At 40.3% G+C, this 20,014-nt stretch overlaps 1 protein-coding gene across 5 annotated transcripts in view; it reads left to right on the top strand.

Annotated features, from left to right (window-relative positions):
• Nucleotides 1–15,505: 15,505 nt before the first annotated feature.
• Nucleotides 15,506–20,014, top strand: part of MANBA (mannosidase beta) — a 158,022-nt gene continuing 153,513 nt past the window's right edge. For all 5 annotated transcript variants that reach the window (XM_060012056.1, XM_060012057.1, XM_060012058.1 and 2 more), the window contains exon 1: nucleotides 15,506–15,759. In XM_060012056.1, the coding sequence (XP_059868039.1) occupies nucleotides 15,583–15,759 (177 nt within the window). In that variant the 5' untranslated portion in view covers nucleotides 15,506–15,582. The remainder of the gene's footprint in view (nucleotides 15,760–20,014) is intronic.

Here is a 20,014-nt window from a genome sequence, read left to right as displayed (position 1 = left end):
AGAAAAAAATAACTTACTACTCTGCTTTCTTGTGTGGGTGTACTCACAATTTTTTAAAGTATGAACCACAGTTAACTGGTGGTCTCAGGGGTAGTGAAACACTCACTTTTTTTTTTTTTTTTTAATGGCTTAGTTGACATACTTCAGATACTGATCATGCTGTGTTAGTGATTTTGGAAGTGACTCAAATTAGCCATGTTTTGTGTTGGCATAACAAAACTGTTAAATGATTGTTGATTACAGTTTTAAGTGAATTTGTCTCTATTTTATGAGGAACCCAGTGCAAGTCACTAAATATTGTCTAATAGTGACATCTGCATAACACTTGTAATAGCTAAGGTTAATAGAGCTTAAAGGATTGTTACCATTAAAGTCTGTGTTTAAAGACACTCTGGTCTTAACTCGGTAATTCCAGCTAACATGAAATCCACACTTTAACTTAATACTGTGTGTGAGTTCTATTTTTGAATTTCTTACAGTTATAACAAAAACAATGGTCTGTAAAGAATTTAGGACAGTGATTCTCAAAACGTGACCCCAAGACCAGCAATAATCAGTATCATTTGGGAAGTTCTCTAAAACGAAAGTTATCAGACCCCACTCCAGGCCACTGATTGAGAAACTATGGAATGGTACCCAGTGGCCTGTTTTGAAAAACCATCCAGGTGAAGGCTGTTCCTAGTTCTCCCTTGTAGTAGACTATGGCAGTGATACTTCCGACCCTATGATGATTTTACTCATTTTACTCTTGATGTTTCATGGCTGTAAGAGAACTTGTTACATTGTATGCCCAAGTATTACATTTCTAACAATGACAAATTCATAGTACTTTTAATACTGTGGGTTGATTTACATGTTTACTTAATAAGATTTATTAACATCCTACAGTGAACTAATTTGAGTAACAGTCTAACCCAGTGACATTCAAATTTATAACTAAGACCTAACTTTATTCTGGGTATGCATAATTCAGCCAGTAGCCAAGTAGTAGTTAAAATGAGTAACCAGGTGCAAGAGTTTTCCTGCGAAGTGTTGGCTAGATAACCTAGCTGAACAAGGATTTGAGCCCTGGTCTCATTCTGTGGCCTAAGCAACTTTTGGGGGGCTGTGGTTTGAAAACGTAAGATGTCATGTGAAGGGTGTTAGCAGTCTTCATTGAATTTAGAAGATACTGAACATACCCTAAGGTAGCTATTAAAACTTTCTACTCTCCCAATATAACAGAAAAATAAAACAGTAAGGGTATTTGGACCAGAAATTTAAGACATGACAGCCCCTCCCCCTTCAAAATAAAAGTTATGGAAGAACTTGTGTTGAAAGGTCAAAAAGTTCTAGGAAGACTAGGAAGATTGCAGTTAGCCGAGTGTTTTTTTTTCAGGTCCCCAGTAATTAACCAATATTTTGCATTCTTTCCTGATACTCTGTTAAACTACTAGTTCCTTTGCCTCATTTTAAAGAATTTTTTAATGAATAACTGGTACACAGTGTTCCTGATAGTTGCTTTTTTACATGGAATATGTTGTTTTAACATTCCGTTGTCGATAATCTCTTCCCAAGTTGTACACTTTCTGGATGAAATTATGTATTTAAAAAATTTTAAGAGCCCTCTTAATTTTTTTCTGTATTGTAGAAAATGGTTTTATGAAATAACTACTTTTCATTCTTACTATTGTCTGAGCCTCTATGTAACCTCGATTCCTTGTTTACGATATCAAATTTGAGTATTGTCAAGTAAGGCCAAACAATGAAGTACTTTCATGCCCTAGTTGCTTAAGAACACAGTTAACCATTGTGATATGTTGACCTACCAGCCATTTCTCCTGAACTTCCTGTTCAGGAACTTCCTATTCATCATCCCATCTGGCTGTCTAAAGGATGACTGACTTGATTTCTACATGCAGACACACGCCCCTACCTCTTCTTGTCCTCAGTAAGTACAAACATTTTAGTTGCGCTGGCCCAAAACCTAGGCATTAACCTTGATTTCTCACACTTCCAAATTAAACAGCAATTCTGTCAGTTCTACCTAATTTTTTTTTTTTTTTTTTCAGAATCTACCTATTCACCATATTCACTGCTGTCACAGTGGTCTAAATCTACATCATCTCTTGGATTCTTGCAATAACCTGAGTAGTGTCCCTGCTTTTTACTTTGCAGTAATCTATCCCACACTCAGCAGCCACCATATTCCTTTTAAACCATATCTGATCGTGTTATCGCTTTGCTCCAAACCTAATGGTTTCTCACCTCATTCAGAGCAAAAGCCAAAATCCTAAAAGCAATTTACAGGCTGGAATGACTTTTCCCACCACATTAACTTCTTCCCTAATCATTCTTCCCCACCAACTTCCTCAGCTCCGTCACACAGGCCTCTGCTGAGACTTGAACACAGCGGGCTTTTTCTTACCTCAAGATGTTTCCCTTGTTCTTCCCTTTACCTGGAATTATCAAAGGTAAAGTACAGCCCTTTCTTCCCTGTTAAGTCTCTGTTCAAATGTCAACCCATCTGTTTTTTTCTCAACTATTCTATATAAAATAGCAGCACAGCACTGCCACTATAGAGTGCACTGTGGCATACTCTGTAATACCCACCTTAAATGTAATATTTACTGTTACCTCCCCAACCTCACCCCAGAATGTAAGCTCTGTAAGAACAGGATTTTTGTTTTGTTCCCCTACATGACTTAGGTGACTGCCTGGCACATGGTTAGGTGGTCAGATATTTAATAGATGACTATGAGCTAAATATTAGGCTTTGCCAAAAGTATTCCTTGTTTTTCTTTAACTCCAAAAGTACAAAAACCAAAAACTTCAGTATAGTATAGAAAAATAATTAATGGAACCTTGACTGACTTAAAGGCCACCTCAGTGAGTGGATGGACATTTCAGTATAGATGATTACACTGACCATCTCTCCTGTGAAAAAGCAACTAAACATGGTGGGAAAAAACACTTCTAAAAAGTGTTTTTAAAAAAAATCTGTCGAGAAAGAAAGTACTCTCAAGCCAAAACCAAATTAAAACAGGAACCCAAAAAGGAAGCTGACTATAATCAGAAACTAGCTTTCATCTTGAACACACTTGAAGAACCAATGAAATGTATTTTCATGACCTTTGCAAAGCCCAGAATGCATCCAAAGAGTGGTGTTCAAACAGGATAAACCCATCCTTAATACATACGATGAGGAGTTTGCATATCTTGAATCTTGATGTTCTGTGGCAGGAGAGTATTCTCTCAGAATATGTAATAATAGTTTGACCTTTGTGAAGATTTGTAGCCTTAAATCTTACTACATAGGTAGTCTGAGAAAACCCAAGCAGAAGGTTTATTTTTTAAAGTTCCAAGTCAGAGCAACCCAGTGCTGGCGGAAGCAAACAAATACTCTGCAGGGACTCAATAATAGCTCACAGTTAAAAATCAGAAAGGAAAATAAAAGTACAAAGCAACATAGTGCCATGAGTAGGAATTGACTTGCAAAAATTTCAGACATTAAAAAACATCAGGTCATCCAAATTGGAAAGGAGGAAGTAAAACTACATTGGCAGCGGATGTGATATAGAATATAAATTATTAGAGCTAATCAGCAAAATTGCAGGATACAAAAATCAGCACATCAGTTTTTGGGGTTTTTTTGACCACACAGCTTGCAGGATCTCAGTTCCCTGATCAGGGATTGAACCCGGGCCATGGCAGTGAAAGCCTGGAATCCTAACCATTAGGCCACTAGGGAACTCCCTCAGTTGTATTTCTATAAGCAATGAAGAATCCTAAAATGAAACTAAGAAAACAATTCCATTTATAATAGCATCAAAAAGAAATAAGAATAAATTTAACCAAGGAAGTGGCAAAACTTGTATACTGAAAACTACAAGGTATTTCTGAAAAGTCCTAAATAAATGGGACGACACCCTGTGTTCATGGATTAGATTTATTATCGTTAAGATGGCAGTGATCCCCAAAGCAATCTACAGATTCAATGCAAACCCTATGAAAATCCCAATGATTGTTTTTGCAGAAATGGGAGATACAAAAATTCATACAGAATTGCAAAGGAGCACAAAAAAACAATCTTGAAGAAGAACAAAGAGGACTCATACTTTGATTTCAAAATTTACTACAAAGCTACAGTCATCAAACCAGTATGGTACTAGCATAAAGATAAATTTATAGACCAATGGAATATAATTGAGAGTCCAGAAGTAAGCTCATATACGTATTATGGTCAACAGGGTGCCAAGACCACTCAATGGGGAATGAACAGTCTCTTCAACAAATGGTGCTGAGACAACTGGATATTAACATGCAAAAAAAAAAAAAAAAAAATGAATTTGGGCCGCTACCTCACATTATATACAAAACAACTCAAAATGGATCAAAGTCCTTAATGGAAGATCTAAAACTATAAAACTCTTAGAAGAAAAGAGGAGTAAATTTCCATGACTTTGGATTTCACAATAAATTCTTAGATATGATACCAAAAGCACAAGCAATGAAAGAAAAAATAGATAAAGGACTTCCTCAAAATTGTAAACTTCTGTGTATCAAAGTGAAAAGACAACCTAAAAGCAGAAAGTATTTGCAAATCACATATCTGGTAAGGGTCTAATATCCAGAATATATAAAGAATCCTTAAAAAACAAAAAGAAACCCAATTTAAAAATGGGCAAAAGATTTGAAAAGACGTTTCTCAAAAAAAAAAAAAACAAAGATGTACAAGTGGCCACCAAACGTGAAAAAGATGCTCAACATCATTACTATGCAAATCAAGATAAGATACCACTTCACACTTGATAGGATAGCTATAATTTTAAAAAATGGAAAATAAGTGTGAGGATTTGGAGAATCTAGAGCCATTGTACATTGCTGGTAGGAATGTAAGAAGATCCAGCTTCTATGGAAAGCAGTTTGGTAACTCCTCAAAAAATTAAACACAGAATTGCCATATGACTCAGCAATTACATTCCTAGATATATACACAAAAGAATTAAAAACATGTTCAAACACATATTTGTACATGAATATCCATAGCATTACTCACAATAGTCAAAGATGGAAACAATGGATGAATGAATAAACAAAATGTGATAGATCCATACAATGGCATATTATTCAGCCATAAAAAGGAATGTAGTACTGATACATGCTACAATGTAGATGAATCTTGAAAACATTATATTAAGTGAAAGAAGCCAGACGTAAAAGGAAACATATTGTATGCTTCCATTGCTATGAATATCCAGAATAGTCAAATCTAGAGAGACAAAAGGCAGATTGGTATGTGCCAGGGACTGGGTGCGGGGGAGAAAAGAATGAGTAGTGACTGCTTAGCAGGTATGAGGTCTCCCTTGTGAGTGATAAAAATACCTTGGGAGTAGATAGAGGTGATGGTTGCACAACATTGTGAACACACTGAATGTCAGTAAATGGTACATTTTTAAATGGTTAATTTCATGTTATATGAATTTCCTATCCAAAAACTCAGCCACAAAAGGCAGTAGCCGACACTTAGGTAATAATTTTTAGGTGCCAAGAACTGTTCTGAATTCTGAATTCTTAACTCTTAATTCTCATAACAAACACATACTTATTACTTACACTTACATTATTATCAACAAACATACTTAATTAACAGACATATATTTACATGACTGTTTCTGCTTTACTGATGAGGAAACTGAGGAACAAAGACGATAAATGACTTACCCAAGGTTACTCAGTTAATGGCAGAGGTTGGGCTATAAATCCAGGTAATGAAATTCCAGAGTCTTACCTCTTAATCATTATGCCAGAAATAAAAGTTTCAAATATGAATAAAGAGCAAGAGACTATAAAAAATGACAGATTGAAAATTAACCAAAAGCAGTACTTCCAGAAATTAAAAAAAAATAGAATAACTGAAATTTAAACTCAGAAGACAGGTTTAATATCCCAACAGACATAGATGAATAAAGAATTAGAGCAGTGGAAGTTATGAAGAAATTCTGAATGTAGCACAAAGAGATGTAAAGAGTCTAAGAAACATGGAGTGAGATGTGAATCACTCTAACATGTCTAATTGGAGCTTGAGTTCAATTTATTGCCTCTAGGCCCTAAATGCACATTTCAATAAATATATCCTCTGTGGGGCTTCCCTGGTGGTGCAGTGGTTGAGAGTCCGCCTGCTGATGCAGGGGACACGGGTTCGTGCCCCGGTCCGGGAAGATCCCACATGCTGCGGAGCGGCTAGACCTGTGAGCTATGGCCGCTGAGCCTGCGCGTCCGGAACCTGTGCTTCGAAACGGGAGAGGAAATATATATATATATATATATATATATATATATATATATCCTCTGTGATAAACAACTGAATTCCTTTAAGATTTCCCTTTAAAACGAACACAATATTAAGCTTTCTCAGTAGAAGGCACTGGAGGGATAGTGCAGGAAAAAAGAGGCTCTCCAGCTGTTCCTGGTATGCGCTGGGGGTTGGCTGGGGTGGGTTTGAAGACATTTAGTAAATGTCCACAGGCCCAGAACACAATCCATCTGTGACCTTGCAGCCTTGGCCAGGTGATAATCTTTTTGCAGCCCCCCTTGAGATAATCTTTTTGCAGCCCCCTTGACATGGAAACCAAAGTTCCTGCATGGCCTGCACACAGTTTCTTGTGGCCTGGAGGATTACACACCTGAACAGCATGTGTACAGCCCACCTGTAGTCCAGGGGTCCGTACAGAGCTGTTACTTCCTCTGCAAATAAAGTAGATTACCTGCAAAAAGAAAAGAAAAAAAAAAGTCAATAGGTTGATTGATGGAAGAGCAAAAATGAAAGATTTCTCAGTAGCAACGGAAACAGAAGACAGTGGAATATTAACTTCAATACACTGAGAAGAAATAGCTATCACCCTAGAATTCTATACCAAGGAAAATATCTTTCAAGAATAAGGATGAATGACATGGATAAATTTGAAAAACACTGTTGAACAAAAGAAGTTAAAAAAAACCATAGTGTATGATTCTATTTGCATGACATCCGAGAGACAAAATTAAACCATGATGCTAGAAAGCAGAACAGTGATTACCTGGAATGGGAGGAATTTGGAGAGAAGCACAAGAGAACTTTCTAGGATTAAATATTCTGTATCTTAATGGGGGTGTGATTACACAAGTATATAAGTTTGCCAAAACTCACTGAACTGTGCACTGTGATGGTTAATTTTCTGTGTCAACTTGACTGGACCATAGGATGCCCAGAGAACTGGTTAAACATTATTTCTGGGTGATTTGGTGAGGGTCTTTTCAAAAGTGATCAGCATTTGAATCTGTAGACTAAGTAAATCAGATCGTCCTCCCTGCTGTGAATCGGCATCATCCAATCCATTGAGGGCCTAAGTAGAACAAAAAGGCAGAAGAAGAAATAATTTTCTCTCTGCCTAACTACACAGGTTAGAACATGGCTGTTCTTCCAAAGCTGATGTATATACAAACATCCTTTATTAAAAGATCATCTGGAACAGAAGAATCCAGTGCCTCTGCTCACAAGATGTTCAGAAATATCAGAGAATTATCTTCCAATATTTCAGAACAAATTCACTGCAAAATTTATGAAATTGAATACAGATCAAAAGTGAGGGGCTTCCCTGGTGGCGCAGTGGTTGAGAGTCCGCCTGCCAGTGCAGGGGACGCGGGTTCATGCCCCGGTCCGGGAGGATCCCACATGCAGCAGAGCGGCTGGGCCCGTGGGCCGTGGCCCCTGGGCCTGCGCATCCGGAGCCTGTGCTCTGCGGCGGAAGAGGCCACAACAGTGAGAGGCCCGCGTACCGCAAAAATAAAAGAAAAAAAAAAGTGAGGTGTGCTGTAAGTATAAAATTTACAATAGATTTTGAAGTCTTAGTATGAAAAAAGAGTGTAAAATATCTCAATAATTATATTGAATACATGTTAAAATAGTATTTTGAATATATTGGTTTAAATAAAATGTGTTATTAAAATTAATTTCACCTGTTTCTTTTTACTTTTTAAAATGTGACTACTAGATATTTTTGAATTACGTATGAGTATTACATAATTCTATCGAACTGCTCTGGATGTCTAATTTTTATTGCACAGCCCTAGAATGATTGAGTAGCCTAATGAATATAAATTGAGAGAAAGTGTTGTCTTTGCCTGAGTCCCCTAGCAAACACTGACTGAGGCAAAGCTTAATTGCTAATTTTTAATTAATTAATTAATTTTTGTGAGGTACAGTCCCAGAATAGTGAGAGTGTAGGAAAAAGGAATTAAGACAGAGGAATTGGGAAAAACAACTTTGGGCAGTTGCTGGGGAAGCCTGATCGCATGTTCTGCAGCATGGTGCTTCATCTGAGATTAGAAGTGATAATAGAAGCCAGAATCACCAAGGGAGTGATTGGTTTAAGCCTGGGTGCTGGGGCTACTGAGGATCTTGCCATGGTGGCTTGTCTTGTCTCTGTTGGGTTATGGTTACTGTAATTTCCCACTGATAGTTAACACTGGGCATGGAAGTAGTAAGAGATGTTCCAATGCCTCTCCTAGGTTCCAAACATAATCCTCCCTGCTTTTCACTGACTTGTAGCAACCCTAGCTTCATCTGGTAATCAGTTCATTACCCCAGTCAGTATATTAGCTCATTCTTTACCTGCTTGTCCACTAGAATAAGAAACCCAGAGTGACTCCACAGTATTAGTCACAACTCCCAAATGGGTGGAACCCTGTACCTTCCCCAACTCTGGATCCAAGACTTCTGACCTAACAGCATCAACAGTTTCAGGAACAGGAAACATAAATTCCATTAGTGAGTCACTGAGACTGATGATGAGGGAGGCTACTCCTGTTTTATATCCTGGTTTTTATACCTGTGAATTCTAATTTGGGGAGATATAGCACCACATGCTGACCATAGTTCAGTGCATATACCACATCCCGTGGGAAAGTGCTCCAGCCCCGCAAGGTGCTGTCCTTAAGCTGAGTTTTCCACAGGCCATTCCACTGGTTTGGGTTTTTTGTTGTGTTGTTTTTTGTTGTTGTTGTTTTTGAGAGGAGGTTGGCTGCTCCTGTGATAGGGTACTTGGTAAAATAAGTGTTTCTCAAGGTCATGAGCCCACCTGCCCATCTTCACATCTCCTTTTACATCAAGTGGATCTGTTTTCTAAGGCACTGGTAGGGATACCATTTTAAGAGATGAAGAATTCTATCAACTCTCAGATGGTGCTAGTAGAGACACTGCAGTCCGGGAAGGCAGAACATATTCAGAATCTATTAATTTCAGTATATCAATTTGATGCCCCAATCAAGGAGGAAGGTGTCCAATGTAATCAATGTGCCAACAGGTGGCTGGCTGGTCCTCGTAAGGAATGGTACCTTTATCTAGGGCTCAGCATCAGTCTCTGCTGCTGGGTTGTTGGGCAATCAGCAGAGGTAGGAAGATATCCTTGGTGAGAGAAAGCCCATGTTGGGTCCATGCATAGCCTTCATCCCTGCTACCATGGCCACTCTCTTCATGTGCCCAATGTCAAGTACTGGGATGGTGCATAGAGAGGCCAGCTAAAATTCATAGGACTGCCTTTCTGTGTACTTGGCTGTCAAGAGCTTCCTCTGTACATGTTCTCTTGTGAACATTAATGTGAGTTACAAAGAAACAGCATGTGTTGTGCCCACTCCTACAGTCCGTCCGCATATTATCTACCCAGACCTCCACGTCACCTATCTTCTAGTTTTATTTCTTTTAAGGCCCTGACCAACCAAGTAAGATTTTTGGCTCTGCCCAGGTGTCAATATATAACTGTGCCTCAAACCACCTCTCCTGTCACATGAAGTGAAAAACAAACATATATCTCACAAGTCTGTGCACTGGGAACATTTCCCTTCACCAATGTCATTCAGGGCCACTCCTAAGTGGGGCTGTAATGTGGCAGCAGTCGTTTTATGGCCAGTTCCAATACATATTGCACCAGCCCAGGTATGAATCAGGCCTCTGTCAATCAGGCAGGAGGAACTCCCCTTGAGGTCATCAGTGTCATCATCAGTGCAGAAGAGACGGTGACATGGAAGGCTAGACTACCAATTCATGTAATTTTCTTGGACTTCCGTTTGAGTCTGGATGTATCACTTTCTATCCACTGTGGAACATTGCAGCCTCTGCCCAGCTTTATGGCTTGGTTGATTTGCAGACCCTCAGTTCAGACTGCATAGTCCCTTGGTGTACCACAGTCAGAGGTTTGGTCTCTGCTAAGACCCAGTAGGACAGTAGGACCTATTTTTCCAACAGAGCAGTTCTCTGTGGTGAAGCACATAGCCTTGCTCCAGAGTATAAGGGTCTACACTGTGAGTCTTCTATTAGAGCTTGCCCAAAGCTCCATAGACACTCCATGGATATCTCCAGCACTGTTAGATCTGTTGGGTCATATGATATAAGTGTGGTTTTTCAGGCCTGACCATAGGCAATTACAAAGACTTTACCTGAAAGGCTTCACGAGGTAAAGCTGTCCTCCCCAATCAGACTTGGTATACAGTCTAAGTATTATAATCTCTAAAGGGAGTTGCAGTGAAGGACCTATTATTGCCCCTATGACTGTTCATGCTCTTCACATATTTACATTCCTAGTTTCATTGACTTCATTCCTTGTTCTCTTTATCTGAGGCCTTGGGCAAAGGTCATCTTCGGGTGACTGCACTGAGATCTCCTTATTGGAGAGGAGAAGTGGGAAACCCTGAATACATTTATTCCTACTCAAACTCAGTACCCAGCAATTTTCCATTCCTAGCCCTTCCTCCTCATTCTCCTCCCCTACCCCAGGGCCCATAAAACAGCCAGAGCCTTTTGTTCAGGACTCTCTCAACGTGAGACAACACACACATCTGTGCTGATCCACCTGACCCGTAACTGGTGTGCCATTTTATTGGGCAATGAAACAGGGGAGAGTTGGCATTTTCTCCAGTTTTAGCCTCTTGCTTATACTATCACTGTAAGTGGTTGAAGTCTTCACTGTTACTTTCAGTTCGGCTCCTTGTTGCGTTAATTGTCTGCTCTGACTCCTGACAGCTCAGATCTCTCTTCCAGCTCAGCTTAGTTCCTGATAGGGTAGCATTAATCCTCCAACTTTGTTCTTCTTCAATATTGTGTTGGTTATTCTGGATCTTTTGCCTCTCATATAAACTTTAGAATCTGTTTGTTAAAATCCACAAAATAACTGGCTGGGATTTTGGCTGGGATTGCATTGACTCTATAGATCAAGTTGGGAAGAACTGACATCTTGACAATACTGAGTCTTTCTATCCATGAACATGGAGCATCTCTTCATTTATTTAGTTCTTCTTTGATTACTTTCATCAGAGTATTGTAGTTTTCCTCATGTAGATTTTAAACATTTTTGTTATATTTATACTTAAGTATTTTATTTTGGGGGTGCTAATGTAAATAGCATTATGTTTTTAATTTCAAATTCTAATTGTTCATTGCTGGTATATAGGAAAATGATAGACTTTTGTATACTAACCTTGTACCCTGTAACCTTGCTATAAATTGCTTATTATTTCCAGTGTTTTGTTGTTGTTGTTGTTGTTGATTTTATACATAGGCAATCATGTCATCTGCAAACAAAGATAGTTTTATGTCTTCCTAAACTGTATACTATTTATTTCCTTTTCTTTTCTTACTACATTAGTTAGGGCTTCCAATACGATGTTGAAAAGGAGTGACAAGAGGAGACCTCCTTGCCTTATTCCTGATCTTAGCAGAAAAACTTTTAGTTTCTCACCATTTAGTGTAATGTTAGGTGTAGTTCTTTGTGTTCTTTACTAAGGTGAGGAAGTTCCCCTCTATTCCTAGTGTGTGGAGTTTTTATCATGAACGGGTACTGGACTTTGTCAAGTGTTTTTTCTGTATCTATTGATATGATAATGTGATTTTTATTTTTTAACCTATTGTGACGAATTATATTAATTGATTGAATGTTGAACCAGCCTTGCATACCCAGAATAAATCCCACTTGGTCATGATTCATATATATATATATATATATATATATATATTTTGGATTCAATTTGCTACTGTTTTGTTACGGAGTTTTCCATTTATGTTCATGAGAGATATTGGTCTATAGTTCTCTTTTACTGTAATGTCTTTGTCTGGTGTTGGTATTAGACCAGTGCTGGCCTAATATTTTAAATTCTTGTCCTGGTAATCCAACATCCCTGCTATATCTGAGTCTGGTTCTAGGGCTTGCTCTGTCTCTTTTTGCCTTGTAATTTTTTGTTGAAAGCCATACGTGATGTGTGCAGTGAAATGAACAGTGGCAAAGAGGCCTTAAGTGATATAGTGGGAAGGTATGAGGAGAGGGGAAGCTGTCTATAGTCTTATGATTAGGCCTTAGCCTTTTAGTGAACTTGTGTCCTGGGCTGTGAATTTAATAAATGCTTCTTTTTTTTTTAGCCCCTTAGGTAAGGCAAGAAGGCTAGGAGGAACTTCCCTTCTCCCAGGTTAGGCTCTGATAAAATCGTTTCTCTTGAGGGTAGTTCTTGAGAATGCTATCATGTATTTCAAAATGGTTCCTTATCCCCGTCCCTCTGCTGGAAGCATGAGGGAATTGCTCGCAAATCTTCAATGTGAGAGCTGGTAGATCTTCTGGAAACAAAACACAAAGCTGTGGGAGACCCACTAAGACTGAATTCCGGTGGAGTTTTTGTTTGTTTTAAGATTTATTTATTACTTATTTATTTATTTTTATTTTTGGCTGCGTCGGGTCTTAGTTGCGACACGCGGCATCTTCGTGGAGGCATGCGGGATCTTTTTCATTGCGGCGCCGGGACTTCTCTCTAGTTGAGGTGCACGAGCTCAGTAGTTGCTCCGCGGCATATGGGATCTTAGTTCCCTGACCAGGATTGGAACCCGAGTCCCCTGCATTGTAAGGCGGATTCTTTACCACTGGACCACCGGGGAAGTCCCCTGTGGAGTTTTTAAACTCTCAAATTTGTCCACACTGAGCCTCCAGCCACTCAACCATTAGAGGTTTTTTGTTTGTTTTTATTTTGTGTGGGGTTTTTTTTTTTTTGGCCTTGCGGCATGCGGTCCCCAACCAGGGATCAAACCTGTGCCTCTTGCAGTGGAAATGCAGAGTCTTAACCACTAGGCCACCAGGGAAGTCCCAGAAATTAGAGTTTAGATTTTCCTTCCCTAGTACTGGTTTTCGCAGAGCTTTCTACTCATAGGTTTCTGCTTTGGTTAAGTTGTGATTCTCTGTATGCACCTGTCTTTTTCTCCAATTTGGGGGGCAGCAGTTTGCCCTTTCACCTGAATTCTCTGACAGATCTAACAAAAGCTGTTGATTTTCAGTTTGTTCAGCTTTTTACTTGTTTTTAGGATGGAGTGATGACTTGCAAGCTCCTGACATGACAAAACAGTAACTGGAAGTCTTTTATTTCTTTGACCCATGAATATACATACATACATGTATATATATGTGTATATATATATATATATAATTTTTATTTTTTGGAACAACTTTAGATTAACAGCAAAACTGAATAGAAAATACAGATGTCCCATACACTCCCTGCCCCAACACATGCACAGACTCCCCCATTATCAACATCCCCCCACTAGAATGGTACATTTGTTATCATCGATGAACCTACCATCATTATCACCCAAAGTCTGTAGCTTACATTACAGTTCACTCATGGTGTTGTACATTCTATGGGTTTGGACCAATGTATGTTTTCAAAGTGAAGTAATTCAAATGATGTCATACTTGTGTCTTGGAATGAAAGGAGGAATGATAAGTCTCTATTCTTGTTTTTTTAAAAAAATAGATTCCCTAAAATATTTCTTAATAGAACAACAGAGTATATCCAAACATATACACAGGAATGAATTTTCCTTTGACTTAATGGGATCTCTGGGATTTATGAAAAAACAAACAAACAAACAAAAACTCTTTGCCACTCTTGCTGCCGTAAGTCTTGTTATCAGTTTTGAACAGACTAGGGCTGGCCATTTAATGCCATGAATCAGGGAATATAATTTGAATTGAGAGCTCCGTTCCTATCAAAAGTAAAATGCTCCTGGAGTGAGGAAAACTTTGAACCAGCCAGAGCCTTTCCGCCTTAATATCAATGGGCTCTACTGCAAGGAGTCTATGGGCCTGGAAAGGAGAGTTTGGGTCCTGTCTGCCACTGTCTGACAGGCAAGTCACCTGACTTCTTTGGACCCTGTTCCCTCAGCTTTAAAGCCAGAGGCTTGGGCTGAATAATCCAAATGTCCCTAAAGCCAAGATGCTAGCTAGGCTTGTGAAAAATGCTGACTCTGAAAAAACAAAATACTGTCCAGTGTCTACAGATTCAGGCAATTCCAGGGCCATTCTAAGGCAAAACAAAGCTCGGATTTAATGGGGGGAGAACTTCTCTTCAAAGACTTCTGCTTAAATACAGAAATAAGGTAGATAACATCAACACAGTCATACGTTAGTCTATTTTATGCAATGCGAAATTCCCTCTTAACTTCCTAGATCGCAGTTACATCCTATTGCAAAAATGGGACTCAAGTAGACTGCGCCACTATGAGACTTGAAATAAACCTGTGGTATTTCTTGGGTACCTAGGCATTGTTAGGAACAGCCAAGTATGTTAACTCATTTTATGCTTATCACAACCCCAAAAAGGAGTACTGTCTCCAATTTTGAGTTCTGGGAACGGGGGTATTAGAGAGTTTGTGGCTTGCCCAAGTCCCACAGCTAGTGAGCGGCAGAGGATTTTAAATTTGCCTGCGCATTAATGCAGGTTTCCGGAATCTCAGGAACCTCCTCTGCAGAGCTTTATAAAACAGAAGGTCGTAGTCCACTAACATCAGGCCAAAGTGCTGTGTTTTCTCTGGGCCGGGCCTTATGTTGCACACTGTACACGGATTTTCTCAGCTCTCACAACAACCGTACGAATTAGGCACTTTAGTACTTATTTATTGTTTGAAGGGCAGACTGTTCTAAGACAAACCTGCAGAGCTGCCGGAGGTGGGCGTTACTCGCGCCGGGCAGACACCTGCAGCACTGATGAGTGTGGGGAAACTGGGGGGAACTGAAGTGATGGGGTGTCTTGGTTTTCGGTTCTCTGAAGCAGTGAGGAGCCTCTCTTGCTGTAGTTTCCGCACACTACTGTCTGTCCCTGAGCTCCCCGAGGCTGTGCGCCACTTTGCGTCCAGAGATTGGTGTGTCCCAATTAGCGTGCACGGTTCTCGCCTCCCGTTCAGACGCCGGAGCAGCTGGAATAAGAGCCGAGGAGGACCCACACCGCAGCGGTCCGAGCCCGGAACCATGCACGAGGTGGCGGCTCCGAAACTCGCGACGCCGAGCTTCCGCCAGTTGGCACGATATCCGCGCTCCCAGCGAGCCTGCGGAGCCTGGGGAGCAGCTGAAGTCCTTTCAGCTCAGCTGACCCGGGGGTGTGGCCGAGAGGCGGGGGCGTGGCCGGGAGCTGGGGGCGGGCCCCGGGGCGGGGAGAGCTAGAGCCCGGGCTCCTCCCGAACAGAGGGTAACTTCCGCGGCTCTCCGAAGCGCGGGGCTTCTACCCCCGTGGGTGGGTGAGATACCGGCCACCGGCATGCTCCTCCGCCTGCTCCTGCTGCTTGCGTTGTGCGGTGCGGGCTCCGCTGCCATGGTGGTCAGCGTCAGCTTGCGGGGAAGCTGGAGGATCCGCAGCGGGAACGGCTCGCTGGAGTTGCCCGCGGAGGTTCCCGGTTGCGTGCACAGCGCCTTGTTCCACCAGAGGCTTATCCAGGTACTGTGTGCGGCCTCCCCGCCGGGAGCCTGCGCCCGCGTCCCCCTCGTGGTGAGAGGGGCCCAGGAACGGCCTGGCAGTCCCCGAGCCCGGGGCTGTTCTCCTCCGTTTGGCACTAACTTCCCCTTTGCGTCTTGTGGTCTAGGGGTGGTGGTGGTGAGGTGGTGGGGATGGGGACGCCGAGGCAATGTATCTACTCTTGGCGAAGATCACCGCTGGGGTCCGGGCTAGATGGAGGCTGACCCACGCCCACGCTGGGACAGCAGCAACTCAGGAAAGCGGAGGTCCAGACAGTTCTACTGGGGGTGTTATTGCCATAGTTCTCCAGTGAAGCGTAGATTAGAAAGGACGTGTTGTCACTGACAAAGCCTAAAGAGGGGGATTATTGTTTCAACTACCCGAACACTGCAGAGGACAATAGTCTTTCGCCTAGTAAGGGTTAACTGTATTCATTAATGCCTCAGTTTTTCATTTTCGCTTTTAGGCACCAGGGAGTCAGATTTGGAATTGATGCAGCAGCACATAAGCTGAGGAGAATGAGACCTGCAAGTGTAAGGGTAGGATTGTCAGTGCTAGCGTACAGACTAAATAATTTTTAATGCTGATTGGGATATGAAGAAAGATGCTGTTTCCTCTCAGGGCGTGTGATGTGATGTGATGTGTGTGTCCCAATAGATGCTTCAATTTCTAGACTTCTGGTGGAGGACGTTTTCCTGTTTGGCCGCCTGTGGTTAGAGGTTTGCAAACAGACTGCCACCTCCCACTGCTTTTTCCTTCCATCTGCTGCACATCTTTAATGGCTTTGCTTGGGACAAGATGTACTTGATACGCGGTTTGCATGCATTGTCCCAATCCGCATAACAACTCTAAAGAGTAAGTCTTCTTATCTTCATTTTATGGATGAATGAATTATGGAGCCCAGAGAAGTTAGAGAATTTTCCCAAGATCACACAGCAACTAAGAGTGGCAGAAATGGAGTTATAACCCAGCCTGGCCTGACTACATAGCCTTCTGTACTGTGTGACACTTACCCTGTGTGACACATTGACAAATCATGTGTTTTTAAAGCACTGGAGTTGACTGTCAGGAATATAATTCGAAGTTTACTTAAATGACAGGACAGTCAACTAGGGTTATGCAAAATTTCTGATCTGGTACAATTAGCCTTTTTTCAAAAATGTGTATCAGAAAGGAAGCAAATGTAAATGACACTGACCATGGTCCTGTTTATTTTTTAAGTAAAGAATCCTCAGACTTAAGTATTTGAACTATTTTTAGTTAACAAACTACTTATGACATGGACCACAGGTGACCTTGGTTACCCCAAGGCTTCACTTAAACATGCTTTGAAAATGCCTGTGTTTCTTTTGCAGGGTTTCTCCTTGCCTCATTTTCCTGATTAAATTAAGGCAATGGGAAATCATTAGTGGCTGTAGTAAATCAGATTACTGTTTCATGTTATAGGGCTATATATCAAGAAACAATGTTTGGTTACTCGTTAATGTGAATGATGTGCTCACAGAAGGAAATAACTGACTTTTCCTCGTGGGAACAATTTACAATGTCTGTTAAATCTGTTAAGAAATTCTAAGGAAAAGTTTAAGTTTCAGTAAAGGTAGATGTAGTTCTTAAATGGTAGTGGGATGAGAGATGGGGAGTTTTTGGAGATTGGGGAACTCCAGGCCTATTGACAATAATCGTCAAGTATCAATATGGAGTAATATGATGTTGTTATACTACCTGCTTTATTATACCATCCCTTTTTGGTGTTGACCTAGGAAATATTTTATAGTTTAGAGCAGACACTGGTCCAAATACAGTGTTTACATGAGAACTTGAAACATATCTTGCTGAAGTCATTCACCTAATTATCTCGTAAATATTTATTCAGTACCTCCAATGTGGCAGGCATTATTCCAGGTGCTTGGAATCAAGTGGTGAAGAAAACAAAGTCTTTGTCCCAATAGACATTCTAGTGGAGGAGATAGACAATAAACAGATTAATAGATAATACAGTGACAGCGGGTACACTGAAGAAAAATAAAGCACGTTAAAGGAAGAGAGAGCGAAGGCTTGTTGGGAAAGATTCTATTTTAGAAAAGGTGGTTAAAGATAGCCATTTTGATAAAGATCTTTTGATGAGTTCAGTTTTAAGCGGAAGCGAATTCCCAGCAAAAAGGAAGAAAAGATGGCAGTGAGGAGGGGAGAGCCCTTGAGGCAGGAACATGCTTGATGAGTTCCAGGAATAGTAAGCAGGCCAGGTGGCTGTAGCCCTGTGACCTGGGGGGCAGGTGGATGATTTCAAAGTAGCCATCTGGGGCAGATCATGCAGGGCTTGTAGGCCATTGGGAATAACTTTTGGATTTTATTCTGCAATGATGGGAAGATATTTTTAGCTACATTTTAGTTAGTGTACATCCTTATTCTGTTGGACAAATTTTTAAAAGTGGAATTGTTGATTCAAAAGAGTATACATTTTTTTAGTCTTTTGCTATGTACTTCTAAGTTGTTCTCCATAAAAATTGTACCAGTTTTACACTCCCATCATGACTTTATTGGAGTACTTGTTTTAAGTGCTAGATTTGGATATTATTTTAAAAAATAAAAATAGAAACAATTTACTTTCTAGTGAGGTTAAACGCCTTTTTTTTTTGGCGGTATGCGGGCCTCTAGCTGTTGTGGCCTCTCCTGTTGTGGAGCACAGACTCCGGAAGCACAGGCTCAGCGGCCATGGCTCATGGGCCCAGCCGCTCCGCGGCATGTGGGATCTTCCCCGACCGGGACACGAACCCGTGTCCCCTGCATCGGCAGGCGGACTCTCAACCACTGCGCCACCAGGGAAGCCCTAAACACCTTTTATATGTTTATTTCATGCTTATTGGTGATTTGGGCTTACTTATTCCTGTTTTTTATCTATTTTTCTATTGACTATTCATCTTTTAAAATATAGATTTGTTAGGCCTGTTGTTATATATTTTCAAAAATTTCCCATTTATTAATGATATATTTTGTCATATACATGTTTTAAAGTTTTATATGTTGAAATCTTTTAAGCTTTTTTTCTTTTATGATTGTTTCTGTCTTTGGTATTATGCTTTGGAAGTAATTTCCTCTCTCCCAATTAAATAAATATTTACCTATATTTCCTCCTTTTAGTATTATTATAATTCCTCTTTTGTATTTAAAATTTTGATCCATTTGAGTTTTTTCAAATGGTTAAACAGTTTTCTATATCAAATGATTTGAACAATTTCTCTGTTGTCCACTGATACAAAACATTACTTTTATCATGCACAAAATTCTTATATACTGAATTTTCTTATTCTCTTTTAAAATTCTTTTAAAAATAATAATAAATGCTTAATACTTACTGTACAAATATTGATGCAGAGAAATATAAAGAAGGAAAAAGCTAATAAAAAGCATACTATTAAGCAGAGGTAAAAATTTTCATATATATCTTTCCAGACTTTTCTAAGTATATACAAACAAATATAATAATATAAAGATGAAGTCAGTCCCTGAGATGGTTTTGTAAGCTACTTCTTCATTTAAAATATATGATGAACATCTCTCTGTATCTATAGAACATCTCTCTGTATCTATAAATGTCTATAAATATAGATCTAGAAAAATTTTTAATAACTGCATAGACTCCTTTATAAAGTTTTTCTCACTCAAAATATACACTTAAAAATAGAAGAAAATATATTGTAAATATACACATACACTACTAAAAATGGTAGGTACGAGATGCAATGATCATCTGGTATAAAAGTGTAGGTAGGGGCTTCCCTGGTGGCGCAGTGGTTGAGACTCCACCTGCCGATGCAGGGGACGCGGGTTCGTGCCCCGGTCCAGGAAGATCCCACATGCCGCGGAGCGGCTGGGCCCGTGAGCCATGGCCGCTGAGCCTGCGCGTCCGGAGCCTGTGCTCTGCAACGGGAGTGGCCACAGCAGTGAGAGGCCTGCGTACCACACACACACACAGAAAAGTAGGTAAATATGGCGTGAGGCACTGAAGCACAGTTGAAAAAATGTAGACCTTGGTGTCGGACTGAGTTTGTTTCATGCCTGGATGTACTTCTGCTTCATCATGGGACCTCAGGAAAGACACTGCACCTTTTGGAGCATTAGTTTCTTCCTCTATAGAATGGTATTTACAGCACATCTTTGTTATGAAGATAAGAGTGAATGAGTGCCTATCTTGGAGGCTGACATAAAGTAAATGGTCAACAAGTGATACTGTTACTGT

The sequence above is a fragment of the Delphinus delphis genome, chromosome 5 (genome assembly GCF_949987515.2).
Source record: "Delphinus delphis chromosome 5, mDelDel1.2, whole genome shotgun sequence".
NCBI classification, from domain to species: Eukaryota; Metazoa; Chordata; class Mammalia; order Artiodactyla; family Delphinidae; genus Delphinus; species Delphinus delphis.
The sequence above is the reverse complement of the archived record's forward strand: the minus strand, read 5'-3'. Positions and strand labels throughout refer to the sequence as shown.